This window comes from Zootoca vivipara, chromosome 8 (genome assembly GCF_963506605.1).
Source record: "Zootoca vivipara chromosome 8, rZooViv1.1, whole genome shotgun sequence".
Lineage (NCBI taxonomy): Eukaryota > Metazoa > Chordata > Lepidosauria > Squamata > Lacertidae > Zootoca > Zootoca vivipara.
Window position 1 is genome coordinate 85,303,659 of NC_083283.1, and position 26,416 is coordinate 85,330,074.

General features: G+C 44.5%; 1 protein-coding gene across 2 annotated transcripts in view; it reads left to right on the forward strand.

The window, feature by feature from the left end:
- SORCS2 (sortilin related VPS10 domain containing receptor 2) overlaps window positions 1-26,416 on the forward strand; it is a 131,117-nt gene that overhangs the window by 42,922 nt on the left and 61,779 nt on the right. For both annotated transcript variants that reach the window (XM_060278152.1, XM_035103573.2), the window contains exons 4-5: window positions 22,657-22,821; window positions 23,350-23,423. In XM_060278152.1, coding sequence (XP_060134135.1) covers window positions 22,657-22,821; window positions 23,350-23,423 — 239 coding nt within the window. The remainder of the gene's footprint in view (window positions 1-22,656; window positions 22,822-23,349; window positions 23,424-26,416) is intronic.

Sequence of the window (26,416 nt, forward strand, 5' to 3'; positions counted from 1 at the left end):
GTACAAGAGAAGGGGCTTTAAAAAATAGGAACAGACAAATAGAAATTGTATTGCCATCTAGATTAAGAGCTGTTCTCCTGTTGTTGCTTCTAATATCCCAGGATTTGATGGGTGCTCTAGATCATCAAGTGGGAGAGGTTGTGGCCATCAGAATTAAAGGGTTGTGAAACAGTATTTAATTGTTTTGGTTAAGATGTCTGATTTATGGTTTCTAAATCATATACAAAGCTGTTTTTTCAGTGTCCTGGATGTGGTGTTCATGGTGTCTGTGTTCAATAACGTATGTAACATTAGATTTTCAGGTGATGTTCTGCTTTATGAAATGGGCTTCATCCCATTTTCCTATGGGAGGTCCAAGTGATGCAACAACTCAGTTTATACCATTATGTGACCCAGAATTGTTGCTTGGTGGTTTTATTTCAGCACTCAGCTGTAAATCTAATAGATTTTGAGGTTGGCAGAAAGCAATTATGGAGGCTTGCTGATTGCTTTTGCATGGTATTGTGAATTGGCTGCCAATCGGGTTGGGGGAATATAAATGCCCAGTGTATGTTGATGTGCAGGGTATATCCACAGTGTAGAAGGAAGGCTTCTGTGGCCTATATTTTCCAGTGCATGTGGAATGGAGTGGACCTCAGTTTTCTGGTTCACACATTGAATTCCCCTAGGAAGACCCCTGGATTTATTCCAGCCTGTGACATTTTGTATTTCCATTCTTTTGATACTAATGAACTGTAAAAACACCAAGTTCTCTCAGTTTAGTTAGCTTTGAAGCTGACAAAACCTCTGAAATCTTCACTTCTTGCTCTGAGCTTTTTAAAAAGTCTAGTTCCCATTTCCTCTTTTTAGCACACTGGTCGCTTTGTTAGGCGTGGAGTTGGGCATTTGTAAGAGTGGAGGACTTCCTGGCTTTCTGTGTGTCACCCTTGTTTTAGTGCCCAAGACAGACAAGAATTGGTCTTGTTAGGATGGGGCCATCAGGCCTGCTTGAAGGACTGCGATAAATTACAGGCTGCTGTTAAATGAGGTGACCCGAGCTGGAAGCATATTGATAATGCCTGGTAATTTGGCTTATTTGTCAATCAGTTGCTTCAAAACGATGTTTGAAGGCCTGATCTCTGTTTTTCTGGAGCCAAAGATGTATAAAGCTGGAGTTTGGAATGTAATGAATACTGCTTAGTTCTCATGACAGATGCCATTAATTATGGGTTGCCTTGGGAGAAAAGAATTGTGTGTGCCTTTGTGGTTTGTTCATTGGTTGTAATGCTGTGTTACAGGAAAGGCAATTATCATAATAGTCAAGAGTAAGACATGAGATGATAAGGATTTGATTATTCAAAGACTTGTCCAATCATCAGTTGACAGATTCGAGGGACATCACTGCAATTGTTGTGGGCCCCAATGCTGTCCCACGGGTGTTTTCTGTCACAAGTGTGGAAGCAAAATTCGGCATGTGCTTATATGCATCTTTAAAAAAACAAAACATGTCTGATAAAAATGGGACAATTGAGCTTTCCCGGATGTATGAATATGAGAGTGTAAAGACACATGGTTTTATACAAGTTGCACACCCATTGTGTACTGCTGCTCTTTGAGAAATTACAAAGATACAGGTCTTGTTGGCTGAGCTGGTTTGAAGATAAAAGAAAGGCAGGGATAAGACATGACTTTGAGCAGGAGAAGGATGGGCCACCAAATCAATACTAGTCAGAGAGGGGATGAGAATGAGAGAAAGTCTGGGAGAAACAGCCAATGAATTCTATTGATCTTGAAGGGGCCACTGGAATATCCAGAAAGAAATGGCAGAGAAAGACAGAGATACAAGGAAGACAGAGCTATTGATCAGTGCAGAGTCAATCCAGATTAAGCGAAGCTATATGTACCCAAAAGATGCCTTAATAAAAGAACCTTGAGGAGACAAAGTGGGGAATATTCTTATGGGGAATCTTGAAACAATGCAAAAAAAAAGTATGATATCTATTTTTTTTTTTGAATTTAAAAAAAGCTTTATTGAGAATAAAATACAAAATACAGACAAAAAAAGAAAAAAACAGCACAAAAATTCGAAAGTATACTACAAAAATACTAATAATACTATAAAACAAATCATACTTATCAGATCATGAGTCAAACACCAACCAAAAAACATAACAAAGAAAACCCTTAAAATTTAGTTCTCCATTTAAATTAAAGCTTATCTAAACCCACGTTATCAATTCCCTTATCTCTTCTTCATTATCTATACTCTGTACACCGTAAATTTCCATAAACCCCTTTATTTTCGAACCGACTTCCTCTTGTCCTTTTCCCGGGTTAATTGCAACATACCTTTTTCCACTGCTTCGTTCCCATTTAAATTTGTTCTGTGCAAGATGTTATAAGTAAGTCCAAGTTTTTATCATGGGGCACTGCTTTTTGATATACTCTCCAAATTTTTCCCAATTTTTAACTAATTTTTTATTATTGCCTCCTCTAATTACATTTGTTATTTTATCTAATTCCACATAACTTAACAAATTTTCTTGCCATTCTTTAATATCCGGAATTTCTTCTCTTTTCCAATATTTTGCTAACAAAATTCTCGCTGCCGCTATCGCATACAGACTGACTTTTTCATCCTCTTTTTTTATCTCCTCTCCCATTATTCCCAATAGAAAGAATTCCGGATTCTAAAAAAGTATGATATCTAAGCACCAAGGACCAAGCCACACATGATGCGCGAAGTCTGTCACTGAGACTGTAATGCTCTGTATGTTAGGTTCCCGGGGACAGTCCCTGGATTTGCAAATCTGTCCCCGGACAAATTCCGTCCCTGGAATGTCCCCAGATTTGCAAATCTGTCCCCAGGAAACGTGGCAGCGGCAGCCTCAGCAGCCCGGAGCCAGCCTGGTAAGCGCAGTTGGCTTCAGGAGCTGCTTGCTGCTTGCTGCTGTGGCGCCCACCATTTTCCCTTTCCAGAAGTCCCCATGTGATATGTCTTGTACGCAACACATCATATGGGGACTTCCGGAGATGAAAAATGGCGGGCGCCATGGCAGCGAGCTGCTCCTGAAGCCAGCCAGAGCCAACTGTGCTACCAGGCTGGCTCTGGGCTGCTGACGTCCTCTGCCGCTGCCACTGCCGAAGGGGAACTGGGCATGTCTGGCAGTACAGATCTCTTGCCCCCTTCCCCCTTTGTTTTGACGGATCAGGGGAGGCTTGGGAGTAGCCGGTGGGCGGCTGTTGCCCAGTTTTTTTTAAAAAAAACTCTGCACATTTATGTTTCACAGGGTGCGAAAGAAGGGCTTTGCACTTTGCCTGGCAGAGAAACCGCATGCGCATTTCTCTGTCAAAACAAAGGGGGAAGGGGGCAGGAGATGGGGAAGGCTTGAGAGTCACGGGCGTGCGGCATGCTCTGCACATTTATGTTTCAGAGGGTGTGAAAGAAGGGCCTTGCACCTTTATACAATATGCCCAGGGTCTTTTGCCTCCCCATCCCCACTACTGACTCCCTGTTGCTACCCAGCTTCAAAAAGAAAAGAAAAATAAGTGTCCCCGGATTTATTGGAAAAAACCTGGTAACCATCCTGTATGTTTACCTGGGAGTAGGTCCTGTTGAAATCATTGGGATTTATTTATAAACATGATACGATTGCTACTTGAATCTCCCAGGTATACAACGAAGTCATTGGGTAGCAGTGCTGGAGAAAGGAGTGTTCAGCTCTTCCTCTGTGTCATTTTCCTGATCAATATTTCCTCCCACCTTCACAAACTGCTAATAGCCCACGGTAGCTAGAAAAAGACAGGCACCAAACATGCCCCCCCCCAACCCAGCCATTTTGGAGAGTGATTTTGAGTTGAGGAAATTCATAAGGGAAATTCACCTGCTAGGTGCCCCTTCACCCAGCGCTGCTGCCCAAGTCCACCCAGTTTCCCGACACCCATAAGTGCTTTAAAGCTCTCACATCATCTGTGTCGTTTAGCCCTGCAAAAAAGAAAAGCAAGGGAAATACAAAGACCAGGCAAGAATTCCAGTAGTGCGAGCAACTGTGTGACATGCAGAGAAGAAATAAAGATACATAAGAACAAAGAAGACACCTTGACCTTCAACTACCAACAGACCATTTGACATTTTTTGTAAGGGAGGCATTAGCAGAATAGTTTGAAAAGAAACCAGATTGCAGGGATTCGTTAAGAGAAACAGGGAGTGGAGGGGGATTGAGACTGCAGGAATAGACTATAAGTAATAATAATTTATATGGAAATAGCTTGGAAAAAGTATAAAGATAAAAGGTATTTGCAAAGAGAAAGACTGTAGCCGGCTTGAAAGGTACTTATCATGCGTATCATAGTGGGGAGCGTGGGAAAATGACAAAGAGCCAGAGTTCCGGGCAACATGAGCACCAGAATCAGCTTGGGAGAGTCAAGTTTGACTATGAGCCAATATGTGGAGATGTTCCAACAAGAAGACTTGCCGACAATTACAAATTTGTTAAACACTGAGCAGCAATTAAGAAGGCCACAGAAAAAGAGAAGCAAAGAAATAGGAACTTGTCGATTTAAGACCGAACAGATAAGGAAAAGGAAACAGTGACTGCCAAGGGATAAAGAATAAGAGAAGAGAAAATCAGGACAGTACATGTAGCAAGGTAGGAAGGTGAAAACAAATGCACAGAGGCATACAAAGCTAAGCTAGTTCAAGGACGGGTGAAGGCCCAATGCATCTGCAGGGTGGAAGTTGCCTTGGTGTGGTCTGGTCCCATGCTGCTCTTATAAGAACATGTGAGCAGGTGGATGGTGAGCTTACTCCCGATACCATTATTGCTTAACAGGGCCAGTAGTACAAATGTAGAAGGTAGCCACTCCATCCTGCCCACACATATGGCAGCATGTTACCGGAGCTGCATAGATTGGAAGGTGCAGCAGCCACAGCCACACTGCCAATGTATCTTTTTGAATTAGCCTTAGAAACAGCAGTTGACTGAATATATGGGTTGCACAAACAAGACTGGAGAGTGCAGATAAATTGTGTGTCATATTGTAACATCCAGATATCCACAAGGTATCTTTTCATTTTTGGGGAACTGACAAACGTTTCATTAAATGGACCCACAAGAAGGACCCATGCTAAGCATGCTGCAAAATCAGTGCTGTCTTTTTATGCATTTAATCAGTAGTGGCCAGGGGGGGGGGGGAGCAGCTCCAGAGCTGGCCTCCTGATACTGGCATCGCTGCAGCTCACATGGCAGAGCGAGTCTGGTGCTCCTGACCTCAACACCACTCTAGGATGCCAACCTGCAGCAACATCAAGGGTTGGGAAGGAGGCCCCACATCTCAACCATGCCACACTGGCTGCTACCACATTTCAATAAAAATGTTTAGTGGCCGTTTCCCGACGTGTGGCTGCTGTAACAGGCTGACAGCTTCTAGGAGCCACAGAGAGCTGAGTGCAGGAGTGGGGGAGCAAAGGTGGAAAAATTACCCCAGAAGGAGCATGATGTGTCCCCCACCAGAGGTACTACCCCTCCTCTAAGACCCCAGACACCCCAAAACATTGCAAAGATTGTTGTTGAGTCGTTTAGTCATGTCCGACTCTTCGTGACCCCATGGACCAGAGCACGCCAGGCACTCCTGTCTTCCACTGCCTCCCGCAGTTTGGTCAAACTCATGTTCGTAGCTTCGAGAACACTGTCCAACCATCTCGTCCTCTGTCGTCCCCTTCTCCTAGTGCCCTCAATCTTTCCCAACATCAGGGTCTTTTCCAGGGAGTCTTCTCTTCTCATGAGGTGGCCAAAGCTTGCCTCAGCTTCACGATCTGTCCTTCCAGGGAGCACTCAGGGCTGATTTCCTTAAGAATGGATAGGTTTGATCTTCTTGCAGTCCATGGGACTCTCAAGAGTCTCCTCCAGCACCATAATTCAAAAGCATCCATTCTTCGGCGATCAGCCTTCTTTATGGTCCAGCTCTCACTTCCATACATCACTACTGGGAAAACCATAGCTTTAACTATGGTTTTAGCTTTATGGTTTTAAATTTAGGCTCTCAGTGGGTATGTTTCCATTCAGCCTCAGATATTGTCTATGCCTTTGCCAGGAGAGCAGGAGAAACCAACACACAGCCAATAGGCAGAGAGGACCCTAGCTCCTCAGCTTGCACTGGCAGGAAAGAGTTTTGCCTCTGTACATTGCAAGGGGTGGTGAGGCAGAAGGAACCATCACCTGACTCACTCCGCAGGTCCCCCTGCCAGTTCCCTTAGCCTGGTTGTCTGAGTTGAAGATCAGTGAAGACTAGCAGAGGTGAAATAAGCAGCTTCCATTTCCCTTGCTACCTAACTCGTTCTTTCTGTGGTGATTAAACAACCCATAGTATGCAAATATCTATCTTTCATTACACATCAGAATCCAAAATGAATGGTAGCTGTGAAGCTGCATAAAGCTATGTAGCTAAAAAGGGGTGAATAGTTGCCACAAGGGAGAATTGTCCGACATCACAAAGGTCTTGCGTCTCTCCAGCTATTATACAGACAGTAGTTAATGAAACACCCCACTGTGCAATTGTAGCAAGCAGCACCGTGGGATATGGGCCCTCTCTATTTAAACTGAAGCAATTAATCAAGCTTGTTTTGCTAGAATCCACCACACTCTTTGGTAGCAAATTCCACTGCCGAACAGCTCTTACTGTCTTACTCTTACCTTATATATCCAGTCCTTATATTTAGTAGAGCTCTTGGCAGTTCAGAAATTCAAAATCGAAAGTACATTCCTTTAGAATGAATCACGGTAATCTCTCACCAGCCGCTTAGAGGGCTCTCCTCCAAAGTAAGTAACAACTATTTTTTTCCCTTTTAAGCAGTTCTTAGCTTCTTAAATTCAAATGCAACTTTGGGCTCAGGACAATATTATTGCCTTCTCCTTCACACAGTGGTCAGGAGCTGACTTCCTCTTTTCTACCCCTTCCCATGGCCCGATTTTTATTAATTTAGCTGTTCAGATTTTTTATTTACAGTACTCACGGTACAGTCGTTTTTAGTTCTAAATTTAGAAAGAACCAATCGCTGTTGCCTGGCAAGATCGCAGCTTGTGCTTCCGAGATAGCTTTGCTCCGATGCACCGCATTTTGCTCCTACCCCCTGCGCTCTCGGCGCCCAAAAACTAGGCAACCGATGGAGGGGGGAGCACGCTCCTGGTATCTGCCAGATCCATGCCCCCTAAACGCTCGATTAGGGTTTTTCTGGGGGGTCGCTGTGCTGTAGCGATCCCCCTTGCTTCAAAGGCACCACATCAGGGTCCCGGAACTACGGCCCGCGGGCCAGATGCGGCCCAATTGGCGTGACGGCGCACTTCCAGATCGGAAAAAAGCGCCGAAAATCGTTTGTGCGCATGCGTTTGGGCCTCTCCCGACCCAGAAGATGTCATTTCCGATGCACTTCCAGGTCGGGGGGAGGCCCATACGCATGCACACAAACGATTTTCGGCGATTTTTCCGACCTGGAAGTGCGCCACCGCGCCAGTAAGTGTGTGTGCACATGCACAGGCCCACACTCCCCTGCCCTCCGGCCCAAAGCCAGGTAAGTCTGGGACCCCTGCACCACATCCTCCTCAGCTGAGAACAGCGCCTGCCATTGCCTCGCGATCACCAGAAGTCCATTTTTCAAACCAATATATGAACATGAAATGCAACTACCTTTCAAGATCTAATTTCCAAGGTTTCATTAATTTGAAAATTTGGTAAAAGTGAACAGTGCCATGATGTCAGACGTGCCGGTGATTTTAGCCACATCTTGCCAGGCTTTTGTGACACCATGAGAGTTTTCAGTTTTACCAAATTTTCCAAACTAATGGAAATGTGGATATGAACTTGCTTCCAACTAAAATATTGGAAAGTCAGTAGCTAGACATGCTCCTTTTCTGTTCCCAGTGGTTTTGCCATCTATTTTTTATTGTATTTTTTATAGAAGTGAGACACTGTTCTTTTCCAGGGGGTTTGTGAGAAATGTGCTACTCCTGTGGGTTCAGCCTGTCAGCTGTGGTCATTCTCCCCCAAGCACATTTTCTGATTATTAAAAATGCATGATGTGATAAGGCCCGCATTTCCTTCCACCCCCCCCCACTCCCGCACCTAAAAGATCTGCTCCCCCAAAGTATTGAAAAATTTAACACACTTTACTGGCAGAATGTGTTCAGAAGATCAGTTGGTGAGTCTGCGTTAGCACTGTGAATATAACGGTACTTAGTAGCGTTGTCTTGTAGAGAAAGTTTATGATCCTGATGCTTGTTATGCACTGTTTTTTCTCAAAGCTGCACACCTGTAGTGCTATGACTAGTAAGTTTCCTGGCCAGAAGTTGTTGGCTACACAACAGGTCATCTCTTGCTGTAAAAAGAAATATAAACCCACAAATGTATCTTGTGGATTGCACTCTCTCTCATCTTGACCACAATGCCCTCTTCTCCGTGCATCTTTTCATGTCTTGCCCTGCATTTTCTTCCATGCCAAATTCACAGTATATTCTCATTTTTGTGTGAAGGAGGAAAGAATATGATTTCTCAAAAGGCAAATAATTATAGCAAATTGGACTCTGCCTCCTGTCAAATCTATAATAGCTGGAAAGATGTAAGACTCTACCAAACAAAGGTGATGATCTGATTTACATTCCCAAATTCAATTCAGATCAATCCCCAAAGGCAATTTTGACTTAAGCAGTACTTTTTAAATCTCTGTTTAGAGGGATAAAGGGGGAATTCCAATCCTACAACAAAGAGCATTGAGAGCTATGATATGCTATTTAGGATTTCAGAATGCTTATAATCCAGGGGAAGGAAACCTTAACATTTCCAAAATAATATCATGGAACATGATATGGGTGACTGAATAGAATTGTAGATGGAAAGCAAGTAGAACATTTAACTGAATTCCATATTATACTCCTCTGGAATACAAGGATCTTATAGTCAAAGTGGATTTATCCTCAGGGGTACATATCATTTAAAACCTCAGCTCTTGCATCAGACAGGAAATTAATCTATATAAATAAAAATGTAAATGTCCTTTCGTACAACATCTTAAATCTCCGAAAGTTCTCGACCGATTGCTTTGCAATTTTGACACAACGTTGCATTCGAATACAGTGGAACCTCGGTTTATGAACACCTCGGTTTATGAATTTTCGGTTTATGAACGCCGCGGACCTATCTGGAACGGATTAATTCATTTTCCATTACTTTCAATGGGAAAGTTCGCTTCAGTTTATGAACGCTTCAGTTTATGAACACACCTCCGGAACCAATTGTGTTCATAAACCGAGGTACCACTGTACAGGAGTGTTTTATAGATGTCACACCTGTGACAGGTAAAAACATGTTTTTTTGGAAAAACAGCGCCATCTGTTGGACGTCTAAGCAACACACGCTATACTGCCACCCTACCGACGCGAGCACACAGAGGGTGCTGGGAACGGCTGGTCGGCAGCTCCTTCTGGGAAGGCGGGGTTGGATCCTGCCCCTTCAGCGCCTCTGTCTAGCCTCTCCCAGCTGCCCCTCCCCATGTCTGCCTTGGAGAACCAACTGCAGCTGGCCTGCCTGCCCCCTCACCTGCCAGGACCCGCTGGGGAAACCGGCCAGGCCCTCCTCAAGATACACATGGGGTATGCGAGGGGGAGAGGGGGGGTCAGGGTGGCAGGTGATGTCACACATGAGAAAGATTACATCACGTGTTGGGGGGACCAGAGAGAGGGGTGTCGTGATGTCATGGGGCTGCCCTGGGAAATGGGACCGTTGAGTGCAGGCGAGGCGTGCCTTTGGGGAAGAAGAATGGGGCAAGGCGGGTTTTCCACACGGTTTATTTTGGGGGTGGGTGGGGTGGGGGCATTTTCAAGAACACGCGTGGGTGGGAGAGTCTTTTCGGGGGGGGGGCTTACAGACTAAGCCACAGCAACGCGTGGCCAGGTACAGCTAGTATGAACATAAAGCAATCCTGCCAGCTCCCATAGTTTTGTCACTATAAGCACACAAAGTTGGTATAAACAACCAAGGTCCCTCCCTCCCTCCCTCCCTCCCTCCCAAAATTCTCAAAGTAATCATTTACCAAAGATTTATTACTTTGGTAATGTTTTGTTAAAGTATGAGAAAGTAAGGCAGCTTTAGAGAAGCAATTAGAAAGCTGGCAAGTAGCCAAATTGGCTGGACTACGTGACTAAAGTTTGTCCAGCAACCTAGAGGCCTAGCAACAGGCTGTGATTGGATGAAAGTTCCCTGATAAGCAGCATGATACTGCAAGGTTGCTGTTGGGGAGTTTTGAGAGAGTCTGGAGATAGTTGGTGTGTGTTAGATGAGAGAGCTGTGTATGGTAACTTGTAAATACTTTGCTTTTGGTTTTGCTTTACTGTACTGTATATAATAAAAGCAACTGGAACTCAAGTTACTGTTCCTGAAGTTCTGTTCCTGAACCAGTGCACTGGGCTGCACAGTCTTGCATGGTGTCCGCTGCGGGAGGATCAGTGTAAGATCCACCAATATATTTACTATATGCCATATGCTGCTGGGGAACTAGTTGTCTCCAGCAGGGAAAGGGTTTAGATGGGGAGAAAACTAGTTGAGGAATCCATTATTCAGAATGCTTGTTACTTGCAGCCATAGCCCTGTGTTTAAGAATGAGTTGGCTGAACAGAAAATTGGTGGGGTGGTGGTGGTGGTGAAGTAGGTCATACAGTTCAAAATGGTTCAGTGGATCAATTTGAAACTTGGCAGTATAGAAGAGGTAAGTTTGAGGATTGTTCATGGCAGATTTCAAGCAGAAAGGATGACAAAATTGGTTATTTTAAGAGATTAAGTTATTTACATGGTTTACATTGAGGGAGAGTAATTTCTGTTTGCACAAGAGCCCCACTCTCCCCCAATGCCAATTCTAAGTCATGTAAAAAGCTCAAGTTGGAGTAAAAACAAGAAAACATTTGGGCAACTTGATGGTATGTTTCAAAATATATTAAAAACAAAAACCTGTAACAGGGTAAACATTTTCTGGCCTGGAAATACTATCATTGCTTGTGTGTGGTTTTTGATTTATTTTTGCATCCTTCACCCCATCACAAAAGGGCACAAATATGCATATAACAAGGTATATACAAGTTTCATGCAAATTTGTGTGTTTTGTGAGTGCAGCAGAAATCCCAATTCACATAGGCCAGGCATCCCCAAACTTCGGCCCTCCAGATGTTTTGGACTACAATTCCCATCTTCCCTGACCACTGGTCCTGTTAGCTTGGGATCATGGGAGCTGTAGGCGAAAACATCTGGAGGGCCGCAGTTTGGGGATGCCTGACATAGGCACACAAAGTCCTGATGGCACTCCTGTTCAAAAGTATATTGTAAAGTTGTTGCAAGGGCTTCATTTCATATGTAAGGAAACCATCTGTTTCTTGGGAAACTAAAAAGGTTTTTTAGTGGAGTAAAGGGCAAAGACATTGAATATGTGCATTTGCCAGTGATTTTGGAAGCTGGGTATGTTTCACCTGGAAAAGACAAGACTGAAAGGAGATATGATAGCCATATTGGAATTTTTTTAGGGGTATCACATGGAAGAGGGAACAAGCTTGTTTTCTCCTGCTCTGGAGGGCAGGACTCAAAGCAATGGCTTCAAATTACAAGAAAGGAGATTCCAGTATTACCGTAGGAAAAATATTACCATCTCTTTCTGACAGTGAGAGCTGTTTGACAGTGTAAACGTCTCCCTCAGGAAGTTGTGGACTCTCCTTCCTTGGAGGTTTGTTTTGAAGCAGAGGTTGGATGGCCATCTGTCATGGATGCTTTAGTTGAGATTCCTGCATTGGGGGGGGGGGGGTTGGACTAGATGACACTTGGGTTACCTTCCAGCTCTAAGATTCTATGATTCTATTAGGATCCCTTTTCTAAAATATAGAATTTTAATGGTACTTGTGGGTATTCCCAGGCATGCGAGAACAGAATCCTTGTGCTAGGAAACTGAACCCGCCAACATTCCTCAGCTGAAAACAGGGACTTTTCTCACTTACCCCAACTCACCCAATTGACAAGCGTCAGCTCACCCTCCTTCCTGAGCTTGGCAGCAGCAGCACTAATAGAGGAAACAGGCGAAACAAAATAAAAAAGTTCCTTCCAGTAGCACCTTGTTTTGACTATGGCAGACCAACATGGCTACCTACCTGTAAGGGGAAATAGGGACATTATGGGATCAATTCAGAGGCCAGGATGGCTTTAGTAATTCCAGGACTGGCCCTGGAAAATAAGGACAAAAGATTCCAGACCTTTGGGTAATATAGGTCCAGTGTGAAGTGGTTCCTCAATACATTATCTATTCAGGCATTATGCCTTTACAGTATATGAGCCACACCACTAAAAATGGTGAATTGGTACCAAGGGTGCTGGATAAAGTTGAATGTGTGGTGTGTTTTGGTGTGTGCAAGTTTTATACCTCAGTAGTTGGAAGGTAGGCGGTAATCTTGCAGTTATCACTGTCTTACATATTTTCTGTGATGCTAAAGTTGGTGCCCAGTTCCTTATGCGACGACAATAATAATAATAATAATAATAATAATAATAATAATAATAATTTATTATTTATACCCCGCCCATCTGGCCGGGTTCCCCCAGCCACTCTGGGCGGCTTCCAACAAAATGTTAAAATACAGAAATCCATCAAACATTAAAAGCTTCCCTAAACAGGGCTGCCTTGAGATGCCTTCTAAAGGTCTGGTAGTTATTGTTCTCTTTGACCTCTGGTGGGAGGGCATTCCACAGGGTGGGTGCCACTACCGAGAAGGCCCTCTGCCTGGTTCCCTGTAACTTGGCTTCTCATAGCGAGGGAACCGCCAGAAGGCCCTCGGCGCTGGACCTCAGTATCTGGGCAGAACGATGGGGGAGGAGAAGCTCCTTCAGGTATGCTGGACCAAGGCTGTTTAGGGCTTTAAAGGTCAGCACCAACATTTTGAATTGTGCTCGGAAACGTACTGGGAGCCAATGTAGGTCTTTCAGGACCGGTGTTATGTGGTCTCGGCGGCCGCTCCCAGTCACCAAAGAGCCAAAGTAATAGCCTCAATAGTTTATTTGATCCTACACCAGAAAATATGAATTACCGGTATAATACCTCATATCATACATTGCAATAACTTCTCCCCTTCAAGATGCATTATTGTTTGCTGGGATAATGATTGTTGTTTTTGAGCCCTTCAATGTTCAATGACATCAGCCTGATGCTCATACCTGCCAAGTTGCTGTCAGAGAAATAAGGAACTGGGTCGGAAGTAGCAGGCTGGAAGTAGTGCTGCCGCCATTTTGGAACTGGGCGGAGCATGCTCAGAAGTGACTTTTGATGCTGCTTTGCCCAGTTCCAAAATGGCCACCGCGCCAGAAGTCGCACTGCAGCCATTTTGGAACTGGGCAGAGCAGCATCAAAAGTCGCTTCTGAGCATGCTCCGCCCAGTTCCAAAATGGCCACCGCGCCGGAATAAACCGGGGGGAAACAAAATGTTTTTTCGGCTGGGAACAGCTGGAAAAACGGGGGTTCCCCAGGGAATACGGGAGACTTGGCAGCTATGCTGATGCTATGAATTAGAGAACTGTAGCTTTGCACCCCAAAAGAAGCATCAGGCCACCCCCAAACAATACTTTCACAGCACCAGGGGATTGTCTCCTATGACATCCCATAGAGTTTTATCTCACCCACTGCTTCCTTTTTATGCAAGGCATAGTCATTGCCCAGGTCAGCCCAATACATTGTGGCACCTAAGGATGAACCACAAAATGGTGGTGCCACACCCACAAACACCCAGGTGGCGTTGGAGGGTGCTGCTGAGGACGAGGCAGATCTGGCCTCCAAGGAGTGTGCCACAGCCATCAGTGCTACTGCAGCAGCAGCGACAGCAGGCAATGCACTCCTGGGAGGCCAGATCTGCTGCCCCTGTGATCCTGCTGCCTGGGGCAGTTGCCTCACTTTGCCTCATGGGTGGGCCGACCCTGCTCACTGCCCTCCATGACAATAATGGCGACAGCTGCCACACAAATGAACCAAAGAAGCATTGGGTCACTTCCTAAAAACAGCCCTACATAGTGTGCATGTTTGCAAGGGAGCCCTGCAAGAGGAGAAGCATGGGGGATTTGAAGCTGAGGAGCAGTGCAATTCCCTGCAATTCCCTGTTCAAAATCACATTCTCCAGTAGCCAGTTTTCTTAGCTAATGCATCTTGTCATAGCGTTGTTGTACACTTGAGTGCTCCTGTGCCACCGAAAGGTCAGTTCCCCTTACTCTCGGTTGCCACAAAGTACAGTTCATAACATGCCCCTCATGCATTTCCACTGTCTTTATTGGATTACTGCATCATAGGACTCAAAAAGTTGATTGCATTCTACCTAATATGGAAATTTTCATTTACTTCTAATAGGGCTCCCTCATTAACTATTCTTCTAAAATGCCAACCTGGCAGCCTTTCAAGTGGGAAATTGATTTCTTTTGTTTTCTGTTTTTTTAAAATAGCAAAAGGCTGATCTTCAGGTTGGGCTATTTATCTGGAAGATGCTTCAGAGGTGAAAACTAGACTGTCGCATTTACCTCACAGTTTCAGCAACACTCAGTTATTGCTACAGTCAGTTCCCTGGGCGTATACGCCTGAGAGTTAAAAACAAAAAAACCTGAAAATAAAATGAGAATATACACATTCCCTTTAGCACAGCTTTTGAAGGGAATCTGCATAAAATGTTTCCTCTGATTTCCCTTTCCGTGCCTAAATAAAAAACACTATTTTTGTGTATAACACTCAGTCACTTTGAAGCCACCCTAATATAAATAAGCACATTTATCCTTGCCCTTATAATAGAACCTGTTATTAAATTGATGGCAGCAGATGGCCGTATTGTCGCAGCGTGAAGATGTCCCCTTATGCTGTTATGATAAAGTGGTGGTTTGTTGTATCTCCACAAGCCATAATATTTCCAGGGCTTATGGAAGTGTGGCGGTACTGTATTTTTCAAGCCTAGTGAAACACAGGAACCTTCTTTGTACCAAGACAGACTTTTCCAGCTCAGTTTTGTCTACAGTGATGGGCAGGTGTCAGGCTTGTAGGATCTACTTTGTTTTCTTCCCTAGAACCTTGAGATCTATTAGCCCAACACATTTAATAGATCCCTAGATCCAGAACTCCATAGTAACAGGTGCTTCCATTGCCCCATTTATTTAGAGGACTAGGAGGGGGTGGTGTTGAGGAGGCAACCCATTCAAGTTAAACAGTATCCTCTTTATCACTGCTTTTGTCTAATAGTTTGAATCTTGCCACCATTCTTACTGTTGTAGTTGGCATTCAACTGAAGTTTACATTCTTCAAAGGCAGCCCCACCTACAGTGTGTTATTAGAAGTTATGTATAGCTAGATCTTGCTAGGATGCTACTAAGGCAGGCAGTAAAATATACTGTATAAGAAACCAACCTTTTCATTATAAATATTTTCTGGGGGGAAAGGAAATTGATCCTTTGCTTGCACATTTTGAAATGTAAGCATGGTTTCAGCATAATTTTTATGCTCTTTTATTAAGCTTATTTGTGACACTTCCCCCCCCCTCCCGCCCCAATATAAATAAGCGTGCTTCTTACTCTTCTATTAACTATAAAGATTTTTCTAGCATCCATCTCCGTGTATTTTGTATGAAAAGGAAGCTACCAAGGAAGGACAATGTAACCTACATTTTTTTTCTTACCTTCTGAATTTTTGCATTATTGTTTTCAGTGGCTGCTTTCTATGGACAAATGGAAGAACAATTGATGTGAGTTGTCATGACATGGTGTGCCTCTCTGGGGCCTTGGGCACTTTGATCAGTCGTAATTTTGTAGACCAGCCATGACCTTCCTACCCCATTGTCATCTTATTCTCTTTATAGAAATGATGTTCGATGCCACATTGGCACATGCACCCGGGGGTATTACTTAGAGGCTGCCATAAGCATTGCTAATTACAGTAATTACTTTGGCCACAATCCAGTCAAAGTTAAGCACTTTTAAGTCCCATTGATTTCAAATCAAAACTAACTCCCTTCCATTTAAATCAACGAGTTTGAATGTGATGTTTTCACACACTACCGTAAGTAACACCGGAAGTGTCTATTTGAATCTGTCTGAGGTTACATGAAGGCAAGCAAATTACCCCATAGATTTACCCAGTCTGTATGGAAATAACTATTATAAAAAGACCAGGACAGCACAGAGAAACTACTGAGGTGACAGATGTGACTGGAGCACTTGATCTCCTGTATTTGGGCTCCCGTATTTAGACTCTGCTATACAGCTCATTAGACTTTGGCTGTGTGGCTTTGTTTGAGGCAGAAATATGTTACTATGTGGAAAAAATGATTCCCTCCTCTTTTGTATAGAACTTTTTAAATTCCCTAATAAGTAAAGAAGCTGTACTTTGCTGCTTTTAAACATATATACAGGAGCATGGACAGCGGGGGATCAGATAAAACATAGTTGATACAGCCAACACTAATGCCATGTTGATAGATAGATAGATAGATATTAATTTTGGGTGTATTCTGGAAGCACCCATTGCCTCATTCATTTCTGACACCTCTATGTTACAAAAGTACATTGCATCCACAGCATTCCCCTGATTCATCAAGCTTGTAACTCTTATCAAAAAGAGAAATGAGATTCGTCCGGCATGAGTTGTTTGGGGAACTATAAAATAAGTAATTGCTTCCTCCTAAAATTTTCTTGTCCCTGTTGTTTGCATTCTTCTAAAATACAGACCTCACAATGGATTCTTTGTTCTGGTCCCATTCAGCTCCCCCTCCCCATAAGGCATGTCTTTGCCTTGAATTGTGCATTGTGCAAGGGAGGGGGCCCTTGATTTGCGATGGCCATGGGGAGGGGGTGGGGAGGGCAGTCCCATTTGGTGAAGCAGGTGGGGATGGCGACTCTTTGCCTTGCTCTCTTCTGCCCCCTTCCTTCTCACAGCTGGGTTTCCTACTCCCAGACCCACTAATAATATGAGGGAAACAGAGAAAACTTTAGTCATTTTGGTATAGATGAATGGAATCATACCTGCAGTGTCTTATCCAAGCAATGTGAATTTTCCAATAGCCAAAAACTAGAAGGTGTAAATTCTGTTGCATTATGTTTTATGGTTTTTTTATATTAAAAGACATTTCTACATACCACCTGCTACATAGAACATATGCTGACAGTGTACAAAAATAAGCTCATAATTTGGTAAAGCTCCCAAATTAACAGCAGTTGCACGAGATTTCTTTCATGTAGTAATTAAAAACCACAGCAGAGTACTTCTGGAATGTGAAATTGCTTAATAGAATGGGATAGAGGCTAGAACAATACAGAGGGAAATTTAATGCTGCCATCTCCAGGTAGCACATAGAATAGCATATGTCAACTGAGATCAATTTACCTAAATTCATGTTTTTAATGAGTAATGGAGTGAATGGACTCCTCCATACGATTATATACACAGGTGCACTGTCATGTAGAGAGAGGCTAGTGTACATTGGATGTGTATGCAGGAAGTCAACAGCCATTTCTGTGATCACAATGGCTGAGGTGAGTGTGGCAGGGATGAGGGCTGTGGGCTGCATGTACAGGCTCATCCCACCTCCGTTTTGCCTGCTGCTTTCCCCTGGGGAAACCCATGGTTTAGTGCTGGATCAGAACAAATGGCAACCAGGTTTTTCTCAGATTGCTGTTTGTTCCGATTTAGCACTAAAGAGCAGGTTTTCCAGGGGAAAGTGATAGGGCGAAGAAAAAATCATTTGGCACAAGACAAGCGGAAGTGTGGATGAGCCCTGACTCACCCTAGACTTCCTCCATGCACCTGTTACCCACTTACACAACCACATGGAGAAATCTGAAAGAAAAAGGTGACTACTAATATATGAAGAGCAGAATGCCGCTGTACATTGGTACATTTCTTATCCCAGAAACCTGGTTAGGAGGAGAATTTTATATTATTACAAATCTGACAAGTTACTCCTCTTTCTGTTGTATTACAAGTGTCCTTGGCAGTTCGTTGTATAGGTGCAAGCAAGGTTGGTAATTTTTTGGTATGTTGAAAGGATGTGGACAGGAATCTCTAAACATTGTGGATTTCTTTCTTCATGTTTTGATATTTCATCATTTCATGCACGTTTCTTTTGGTGGTAGATGGACATTTCATTGGAAAGAGATGTAAAGCATCACAGAACCTCTCTGGCTTTGCCACCAGGCTACAGGCTGTCAGTGAGCTCTGGAAATTTATCTGTGATTGGTTTTTCCAGGAGCAGTGGCCCACATGTCAGAATAGTTAGGAGTTCCTTGGTTGCTGGGGTGCCAACTTGAATAAAAGGCCCAGGTAAGCCCCGCCCTGCATAATCAATCACATGATGTGGCACACATACACTATTTGAATGGCAATGCCCATCAACTTTTTGGGTGGGGCGGCCCCCTCAATTATTTTTTGGGGGTGGGCTAAAGACAAGCCCTAGGAATTGGCTCCTGTGCTTGGTTACCAGTTCCTCTTTTGTATAGCTTCTAAATGTACAGGGTGAGCCTTTTAAAAGAGGCCCCGTGGAACATGTGTTCTCTGTATCTCTTTTAAAGGACTCACCCTGTGGCATAGCTTCTTCTTTGCAGGGCTCAGTCCACTTCCACATGGAGTAGAGCAGGGGTCCCAGACTTACCGGGCTTCGGGCCAGTGCCTGCCGCGCTGACTGCGCGGCGGGCCGGAGGGCAGGGGAGTGCGCGCACAGCGGGCCGGAGGGCGGGGGAGTGCGCGCCCGTGCGCATGCGCACACGCACACGGTCAGAAAAAAATTGCCGAAAATCGCTTGTGCGCATGCGTATGGGCTTCCCCCGACCCGGAAGTGCACCGGAAATGACCTCTTCTGGATCGGGAGAGGCCCATACGCATGCGCACAAAGGATTTTCGGCGATCTTTCCCCGATTTTGAAGATTGCCGCCGCGCCGCGTGCCGTAAGAGCGGGCGGCGGCAGTGGGTGGCGGGGGTCGTCGCGGGCCGGATTGGGAGGCCAATTGGGCCGCATCCGGCCCGGAGGCCGTAGTCTGGGGACCCCTGGAGTAGAGCACTGGAATGCATGCAGTCTGAATAGCGCCAGGCAGTGCTTATTTATAGTCTTTCTATTTAAGCCTGTGTTGAACAGACATGGGGTATAATTTAATTTCTGCATGATTTGCTTGTTAATTGAGCATTCTGCTTTCATTATATTTCCCTCCTAAACTGTTGTTACTAGGCTGCAACTCTTGGGAATTGGTGGGATAGAAAATGAACTCAATGAATAACTACAGTGGAAGCTTGGCTCTCGAATGGCTTAGTTGACGACCAAATTGGCTCCTGCAGGCAATCGGAAGCCGCGCCTTGGTTTTTGAACGTTTCGGAAGTCGAATGGACTTCTGGAACAGATTACGTTCAAGAACCAAGGTACCACTGTAATTGTCTTCTAGAGTGAACCCACTTTACTCTGTTCTTTGCTGCTACTGGAAATCTTTTCTCCCACTATCAGAGGCTGATGGAAGCATGCAAACTGAGGATCCCTCTGTGCAGCACGTGAATTTGGAACGGAACACCACAATTATGTTGTTATGAATTGTACTGGGTCATGTGTAATTTGCACGGTGATTTACAATCTTAATCTTACTGATTACTGCAACATTAGAGACAATGCAATATTCTAATTTTACAAATAATGAATGGAAATTGAGAAATGGTAGATTGCCAGATAGTTAGCTAGTTATGGTAATTCATATTAGGATTCCACCCCCTCCCAAGCTGATCTCCTATTTAAGTCCAAAATCACTTCCAGTCTTTTCTTCTTAATATTGTAGTTCAGGCTCAAGGTAAGCCCTGATAATGAACACTAGGTATTTTCAGAGTATCCATTGCAGGTATCCAGAAGTTGTAGCACTAGCTGACTCTGGCCCGATTTCATTGTTGCTCTTATTGCTGCAGCATGAATGGCAGCAAAATGCTTCTTTGCCATGCTTAACATTCATAACGTCTGACCGAAAAGGCATGATGTTGAATGTGCGAATGCATTTAACATGCCCGGTTTTTTCTTATAACAATAGCAGCTCTCTCTTCCCACTGCCCCAAGAGGGATTGGAACCTCAGCTTTATGGTGGTAATGGAGTTAACTCTCACCTCCCTCTGCAGTCCTGCCAAAAACCCTCCCTCCAGAAGCTTCTATTAGCTCAGGGGTCGGCAAGGTTTACCTCGCCTGGGCCGGTTCACTCCAGCGGAGATCCCTCCGTGGGCTGCATTGTGCACACACACACCTGCGATTTCCAGTGTCTGCATCTGCGCAGACGCAATTTCTGCCGCAGCAGAAGTGATTCCCTGTGCCGCGCTGCGCCGGTTTAGTGCAGCGTGTGGGGACTCGCCAAGCGGCTCAGTTCGGGGGCGGCTCGGGGGCCGGTTAAACGACCCCCGTGGTCCGCTTGTGGCCCATGGGCCTTAGGTTGCCCACCCCTGTATTAACTCCAGGAGGCAAGCATGTTGGGACTGTTGCACGGGGGAAATGGTTAACCTGTCCCCCTTCCCTGTGTGCTGCAGTCCTGATCCTGATTGAATGTCCCTGCAGCTTGCTATTGCTAAAATAAACAACAGCCGGTGTGTGCATTTGCATGCTTGCATCACACCTGTTTGGACCCACAGTCCACATGCCAGAGAATCACTTGGGGCATCTCTAAGCTAGTGCATTCAGCCATAGGGGTTGCAGCCATGGCCCCCTCCCCTCCCCTCAAACAAGTATGGTTATTTTGCTACGTATGTTGCCTGCAGCTCCACAATCCTGCAGCGATTTTTCAGCAGCAGCCGCACCACACAATAATGTGATAAGCTGACCTTTGGCACTATGAGAAGGGGGAATTCTTCAGTGGTTTTGCTTACACACAGAGTGTATCTTGAACTAATTTGTTCACCGTGTTTCACCGTGTTATTTCATCATTGATGGTACAACAGCATTTTCAGTCTCCTCTGAAATGTCACTTGTGGACAGTGATCGATAAAGTTTGCATTTTAGTTACAAGCTGAGTTGAAAACAGCTAATTCTGGATCTGCAGTTAGTGGATACAGTATAGTTCCAAGCAAATCTGGAGTGGTTTGTCATCTGTGTTGTGTGCAAACTGGCAGGTGAGGGGGAGCAGGCTGGTTGATCTGCCAAGTCCCAACCTGCTGGCAGGTCAGCTTTTACAGCACTCAACGGGTTTGAGGATGAAGGCCAGACATAGGGGGATCCCCTGCTTCAGGGCCCCCCAGGACATTGCTGCTTCTCTGTTAGCACATGAAAATTATAAATGCCTGAATAGGTCTGCCAGTGAGAACCGTGAAAGGTACTGTGAATCATAGAGCTGGAAGAGACCACAAGGGCCATCCAGTGCAACCTCCTGCCAAGCAGGAAACGCCATCAAAGCATTCCTGACAGATGGCTGTCAAGCCTCCGCTTAAAGACCTCCAAAGAAGGAGACTCCACCACACTCCTTGGCAGCAAATTCCACTGTCAAACAGCTCTTACTGTCAGGAAGTTCTTCCTAATGTTTAGGTGGAATCTTCTTTCTTGTAGCTTGAATCCATTGCTCCGTGTCCGCTTCTCTGGAGCAGCAGAAAACAACCTTTCTCCCTCCTCTATATGACATCCTTTTATATATTTGAACATGGCTATCATATCACCCCTTAACCTTCTCTCCTCCAGGCTAAACATTCCCAGCTCCCTAAGCCGTTCCTCATAAGGCATCGTTTCCAGGCCTTTGACCATTTTGGCTGTCCTCCTTGGTTGTGGCTCCAACAGGATGCCTGCATGAGACAATTCCTCTTGTAGAATTCAGTTAGTTTCTTTATGCAGTTTGTAGTGAATTGTGATCTAGACAAAGAATTGACTGCTGACTGTCACCATCGCAAGAGATTTACCATGTACATGTTGCCAGTTTTTAGATTATGAGCACATGGGCAAAGAATTGTCGTTTAAAAATGCATTGTATTGCTTAGTAAGGAAAATACAGTACTGTCTTAGGAAGCAGCTTTGCAGCATTAATGGTAGTATTAGGAAGATTAGTTGTTTCCAGCATTTTATTATTCCCCCCTCCTTCCAACAGTCCTTGTCCCCCATATTTTGCTGCCTCTTTCCAAACAGCTTGTGCCAGTTGTGATATGATCACTGATAAAGCACGGGGATAATTCTGGTTCTAGGCTGCGACCCCACTAGGGAATAAGCACCATAGAACAAAATGGAACTTACTTTTGAGTTGACATTTATAGAATTGTGCTATAAAAGTCCCTTCCCATCTTCAGGGGATCCTGGGAATTGTAGTTCTATGGAGAAGTGGCAAGTGGCCCAGGAGGTCCTTAATACAGAGTTCCTACATCATCAGCCTACAAATCCTAGGTTGTTTTCTTTTTAGGAAAAGCCATGGGAGTTGAAGTGGCATAAAACCAATGGTTATAATTGTAGATTATATGACCTGTCCTAAAGGGATTACCATTAAATGGCTGATATAGCTTCTTTTTTGGTTTCTGGACCAGTTGAAAGGAAGATTGAGCTGAATCAGCTCAGTACGTGTGTGCCTCTTTTCCGCTCCTACATTTCTTTGCCTTTTAATAAGATGAAAAAGATTCCTGCAGGTAGTACAATAGTCTGGCTAATCTGCTGTTCTTTTCTTTTGTAGATAATTCTTGTAAGTTCTTCCCATAATGACCTGGACCAGAGTCTTTTTATTAGCACAGATGAAGGAGCAACTTTTCAAAAGCAGCCTATTAATTTCTTTGTGGAAACCCTGATTTTTCATCCAAAGCAGGAGGATAAAGTGCTTGCCTACACCAAGGAGGGACAGGTAAGAAGGGTCATGTGGTATTTTGACATTTCTGAAATGTTACACCAAAATAAGCTCTAACCACTTTAGAGGAATAGTATTCAGATAAGGTTGGCATTATTTAGCAATGGAAAATTATTATTCAGGTCATTCAGTGTAGGCTGTACGCTACACACATCCATATCATACTATTCTTCAGCAGCTGAATAACTGAACAGACTCCATTGAACAGCATTGGATTTGAGATGAAACCAGCTGGTAAGGAAGTGATATTAGGTATATGAAAGTCATGACGATGAATGTACATGTGTGAACCATTCTATTATGCTATGGTTATTTATATGAATCTGAATGTTGCTTCCTTTTTGGTCATGTTTTGTTGATATTTAAACCAATTGAAATGATGGCAGCCAGTAATTTGATCACCTGGACAGCTCGCTCCCATATTACTTCCAGCCTTGAAAATTCATTTGCCTGTGCTTATTGCACTTTGTAAGAAGGATTAAATAAAAACTGTACTAACACGTTCTGTTTTTATTATATTTTAAGCTTTATGCATCTCTTGACTTGGGGACAAAATGGACACTCCTGCAGGATCATGTGTCAAAAGACCATATATTTTGGTAAGAAACTGTCAAGGTTGTTGTGACTACTCCTGAGTAACGACCTTCCACATGCTTGTCTTTCTGAAGTCTGTAGCAAGCTGTTGGTTTCATGTCTCCTCGTTCCGAATCAGAATCCGGCACTGCCCCCTTCCGTGATTTGGACCAACATAAAAGCCTCGGGACAGTGAATCTCCTCCCTTTTCTCCCCCTCCTCAATTCCGGTGTCGGGGGGGGGGAAGGGTCTGCGGTCCGCCTGATTCCTCTCCTCTCTTTCCCTCTCCCTCTCTTCCTGCCTGTGGAGCAGGGGCTCTTGGATGTGGCCAGAGGTCTGACACTCCCTTTCCGTCTCCTGACTTTCCTCATCCATCCCTTCGCTTCACTTTCCTGACTTTCCTCATCCGCCCCTTCGCTTTCCTGACTGCTTGGAGATGGGCTGCTTCTGATGACGGGGGGGGGGGCTGTTCTCTATAAGCCCTTCCCCTTACAGAAACATAATGTTGCTCTCCAGAAATTAGAGTTAAGGCAGATCTTTTGTTGGTTTGTTAGTGTGGTTTGATGAAAACTATCCTTGGATGAAGGAATACACTATTCCAGGCCTGGGGAATCCTTGGCCCTCCATATATTATTGGACTCCAGCTCCCATTACCCCCAGCCAGCATGGCCAGTGTTCAAGGATTCAGGGAACTGGCCGTCCAGCAACACCTGGAAACCTAATACAATTGAGTGATCTGTGGTTTCTGTAGAGATGGTAGAATAAATACAACTAGTCCTGCTTCTTCAATGCATGGTGTCACCCTTATCCACTGACTTGATAGCAGCATGTGAGCTCTGATTTAGACAAAGAACTCGCATATTCCAAAGGCTTTCCAATTCATTGCAACAAAGCAGAAAACTGCGCCTGCAGATCTGAGCCCTGTGTCAAAGGTCACTGAGAAATTTACTCAGCCCCACTAAACACTAGATAATATACTTCTATTTTATATATTTGATTCCACAATCTGATCCACTTATTTCAGTATAATTGCTTGAATCACTACTTTTAAGTTTTATGTGACAAAACCCAATCAAACTACCATTCTTGTAAGGAGGATTCATATAGCAAATTAATGGATGAAAAATGAATGTGGGAAGTATAGAACACACAAAAACATATATCAGGGCACAGGTCACTCGGGCAAAATAATATTGTGTGCAAAGTTGGATAATATTGTGCGCAAAAAGAAGAAGAAGAAGACCCTCAGAGGAGGACCTCAGTGTCTGGGCTGAGCAATGGGGGTGGAGATGGTCCTTCAAATATACTAGACAGAGGCCATTTAAGGCTTTAAAGGTCAGCATTAACACTTTGAATTGTGCTCGGAAACATACTGGGAGCCAGTGAATATCCTTTAGGACTGGTGTTATATGGTCTTGGTGGCCACTCCCAGTCATCAGTCTAGCTGCCACATTCTTGATTAGTTGTAGTTTCTGAGTCACCTTCAAAGGTAGCCCCACATAGAGCACATTGTAGTAGACCAAGCAGGAGATAACCAGGGCATGCACGACTCTGGCGAGACAGTCTGCGGGCAGGTAGGGTCTCATCCTGTGTACCATATGGAGCTGGTAGACAGCTGCCCTGGACACAGAATTGATCTGCGTCTCCATGGACAGCTGTGAGTCCAAAATGACTCCAAGGCTGCAGACCTGGTCCTTCAGGGGCATGGTTACCCCGTTCAGGACCAGGGAGTCCCCCACACCCAACCGCCCCCTGTCCCCCCAAAACAGTATTTATGTCTTGTCATGATTCAACCTCAATCTGTTAGCCACCACCAATCCTTCAACTGCCTCCAGGCACTCACACAGGACAATGACTGCCTTCTGATTTAAAAGAGAGGTAGAGCTGGGTATCATTCGCATACTGCTGAACACCCAGCCCAACCCCCCTGATTATCTCTCTCAGCAACTTCATATAGATGTTGAAGAGCAAGAGGGAGAGGACAGGGGTCTGAACTCTCACCCTCCAACACCACTTTCTGGACACGGCCCAGGAGGAAGGAGCGGAACCACTGATGACCAGTGGCCCCATCTCCCATAGATGGTCCAGAAGGATAGCATGGTCAATGGTATCAAAGGCCACTATGAGATCCAGCAGAACCACGAAACAGCTTCCCCCTCTGTTCCTAACCCCACCAGAGATCATTGACCAGTGTGACCAAGACAGTTTCAGTCCCATGATGAGGTCTGAATCCTGATTGGAAGGGATCCAAATGGTCCGCGTCCCCCAGGCGTGCCTGGAGTTGTTCGGCGACCATCTGTTCAATTACCTTGCCCAAGAATGGAAGATTTGAGACTGGGCGATAGCTGGCCATATTGGCCGGGTCCAAAGATGTTTTTTTAAGAAGCAGTTTAATAACCGCCTCTTTCAGCAGGTCTGGGAAGGCTCCGCCACAGAGGCAAACATTCACCACCCCACAGAGCCCATCGCTCAGTCCTTCCTGGCTCACTTTTATGAGCCAGGGTGGGCAAGAATCAAGGAGACAGGTGGTTGGTTTCACTTGTCCAAGCATCCTGTCCACATCCTTGGAGGTAACAGATTGGAATTGATCTGACTGTTCTATATGTTATTTTACCACTTTGGTGTTTGCTGCCCTGGAAGGGTAGGGGTAGCATTGTAATAATTAAATGATAAAACCAACCATGATACTCAAAATGTTGAAGTGTCAGGAAGCACTGATTGGTTGGGAGCCTGTGGCTACCTACATTAAGTGGCAATAAAGAATTATAGGAATAGTTTGATTTCATGATTCTATGAAAATATTAATGATATATATCTGAAAGAAAATTAGGCTGGAAGTCTTCAAACGATTAACTTTTTTGAAATGTAGTCCTTTAAATTATTCCACCTTTGTACAGTGGAACCTCGGTTTATGAACACCTCGGTTTATGAATTTTCAGTTTATGAACGCCGCGGACCCATCTGGAACGGATTAATTCACTTTCCATTACTTTTAATGGGAAAGTTCGCTTCAGTTTAT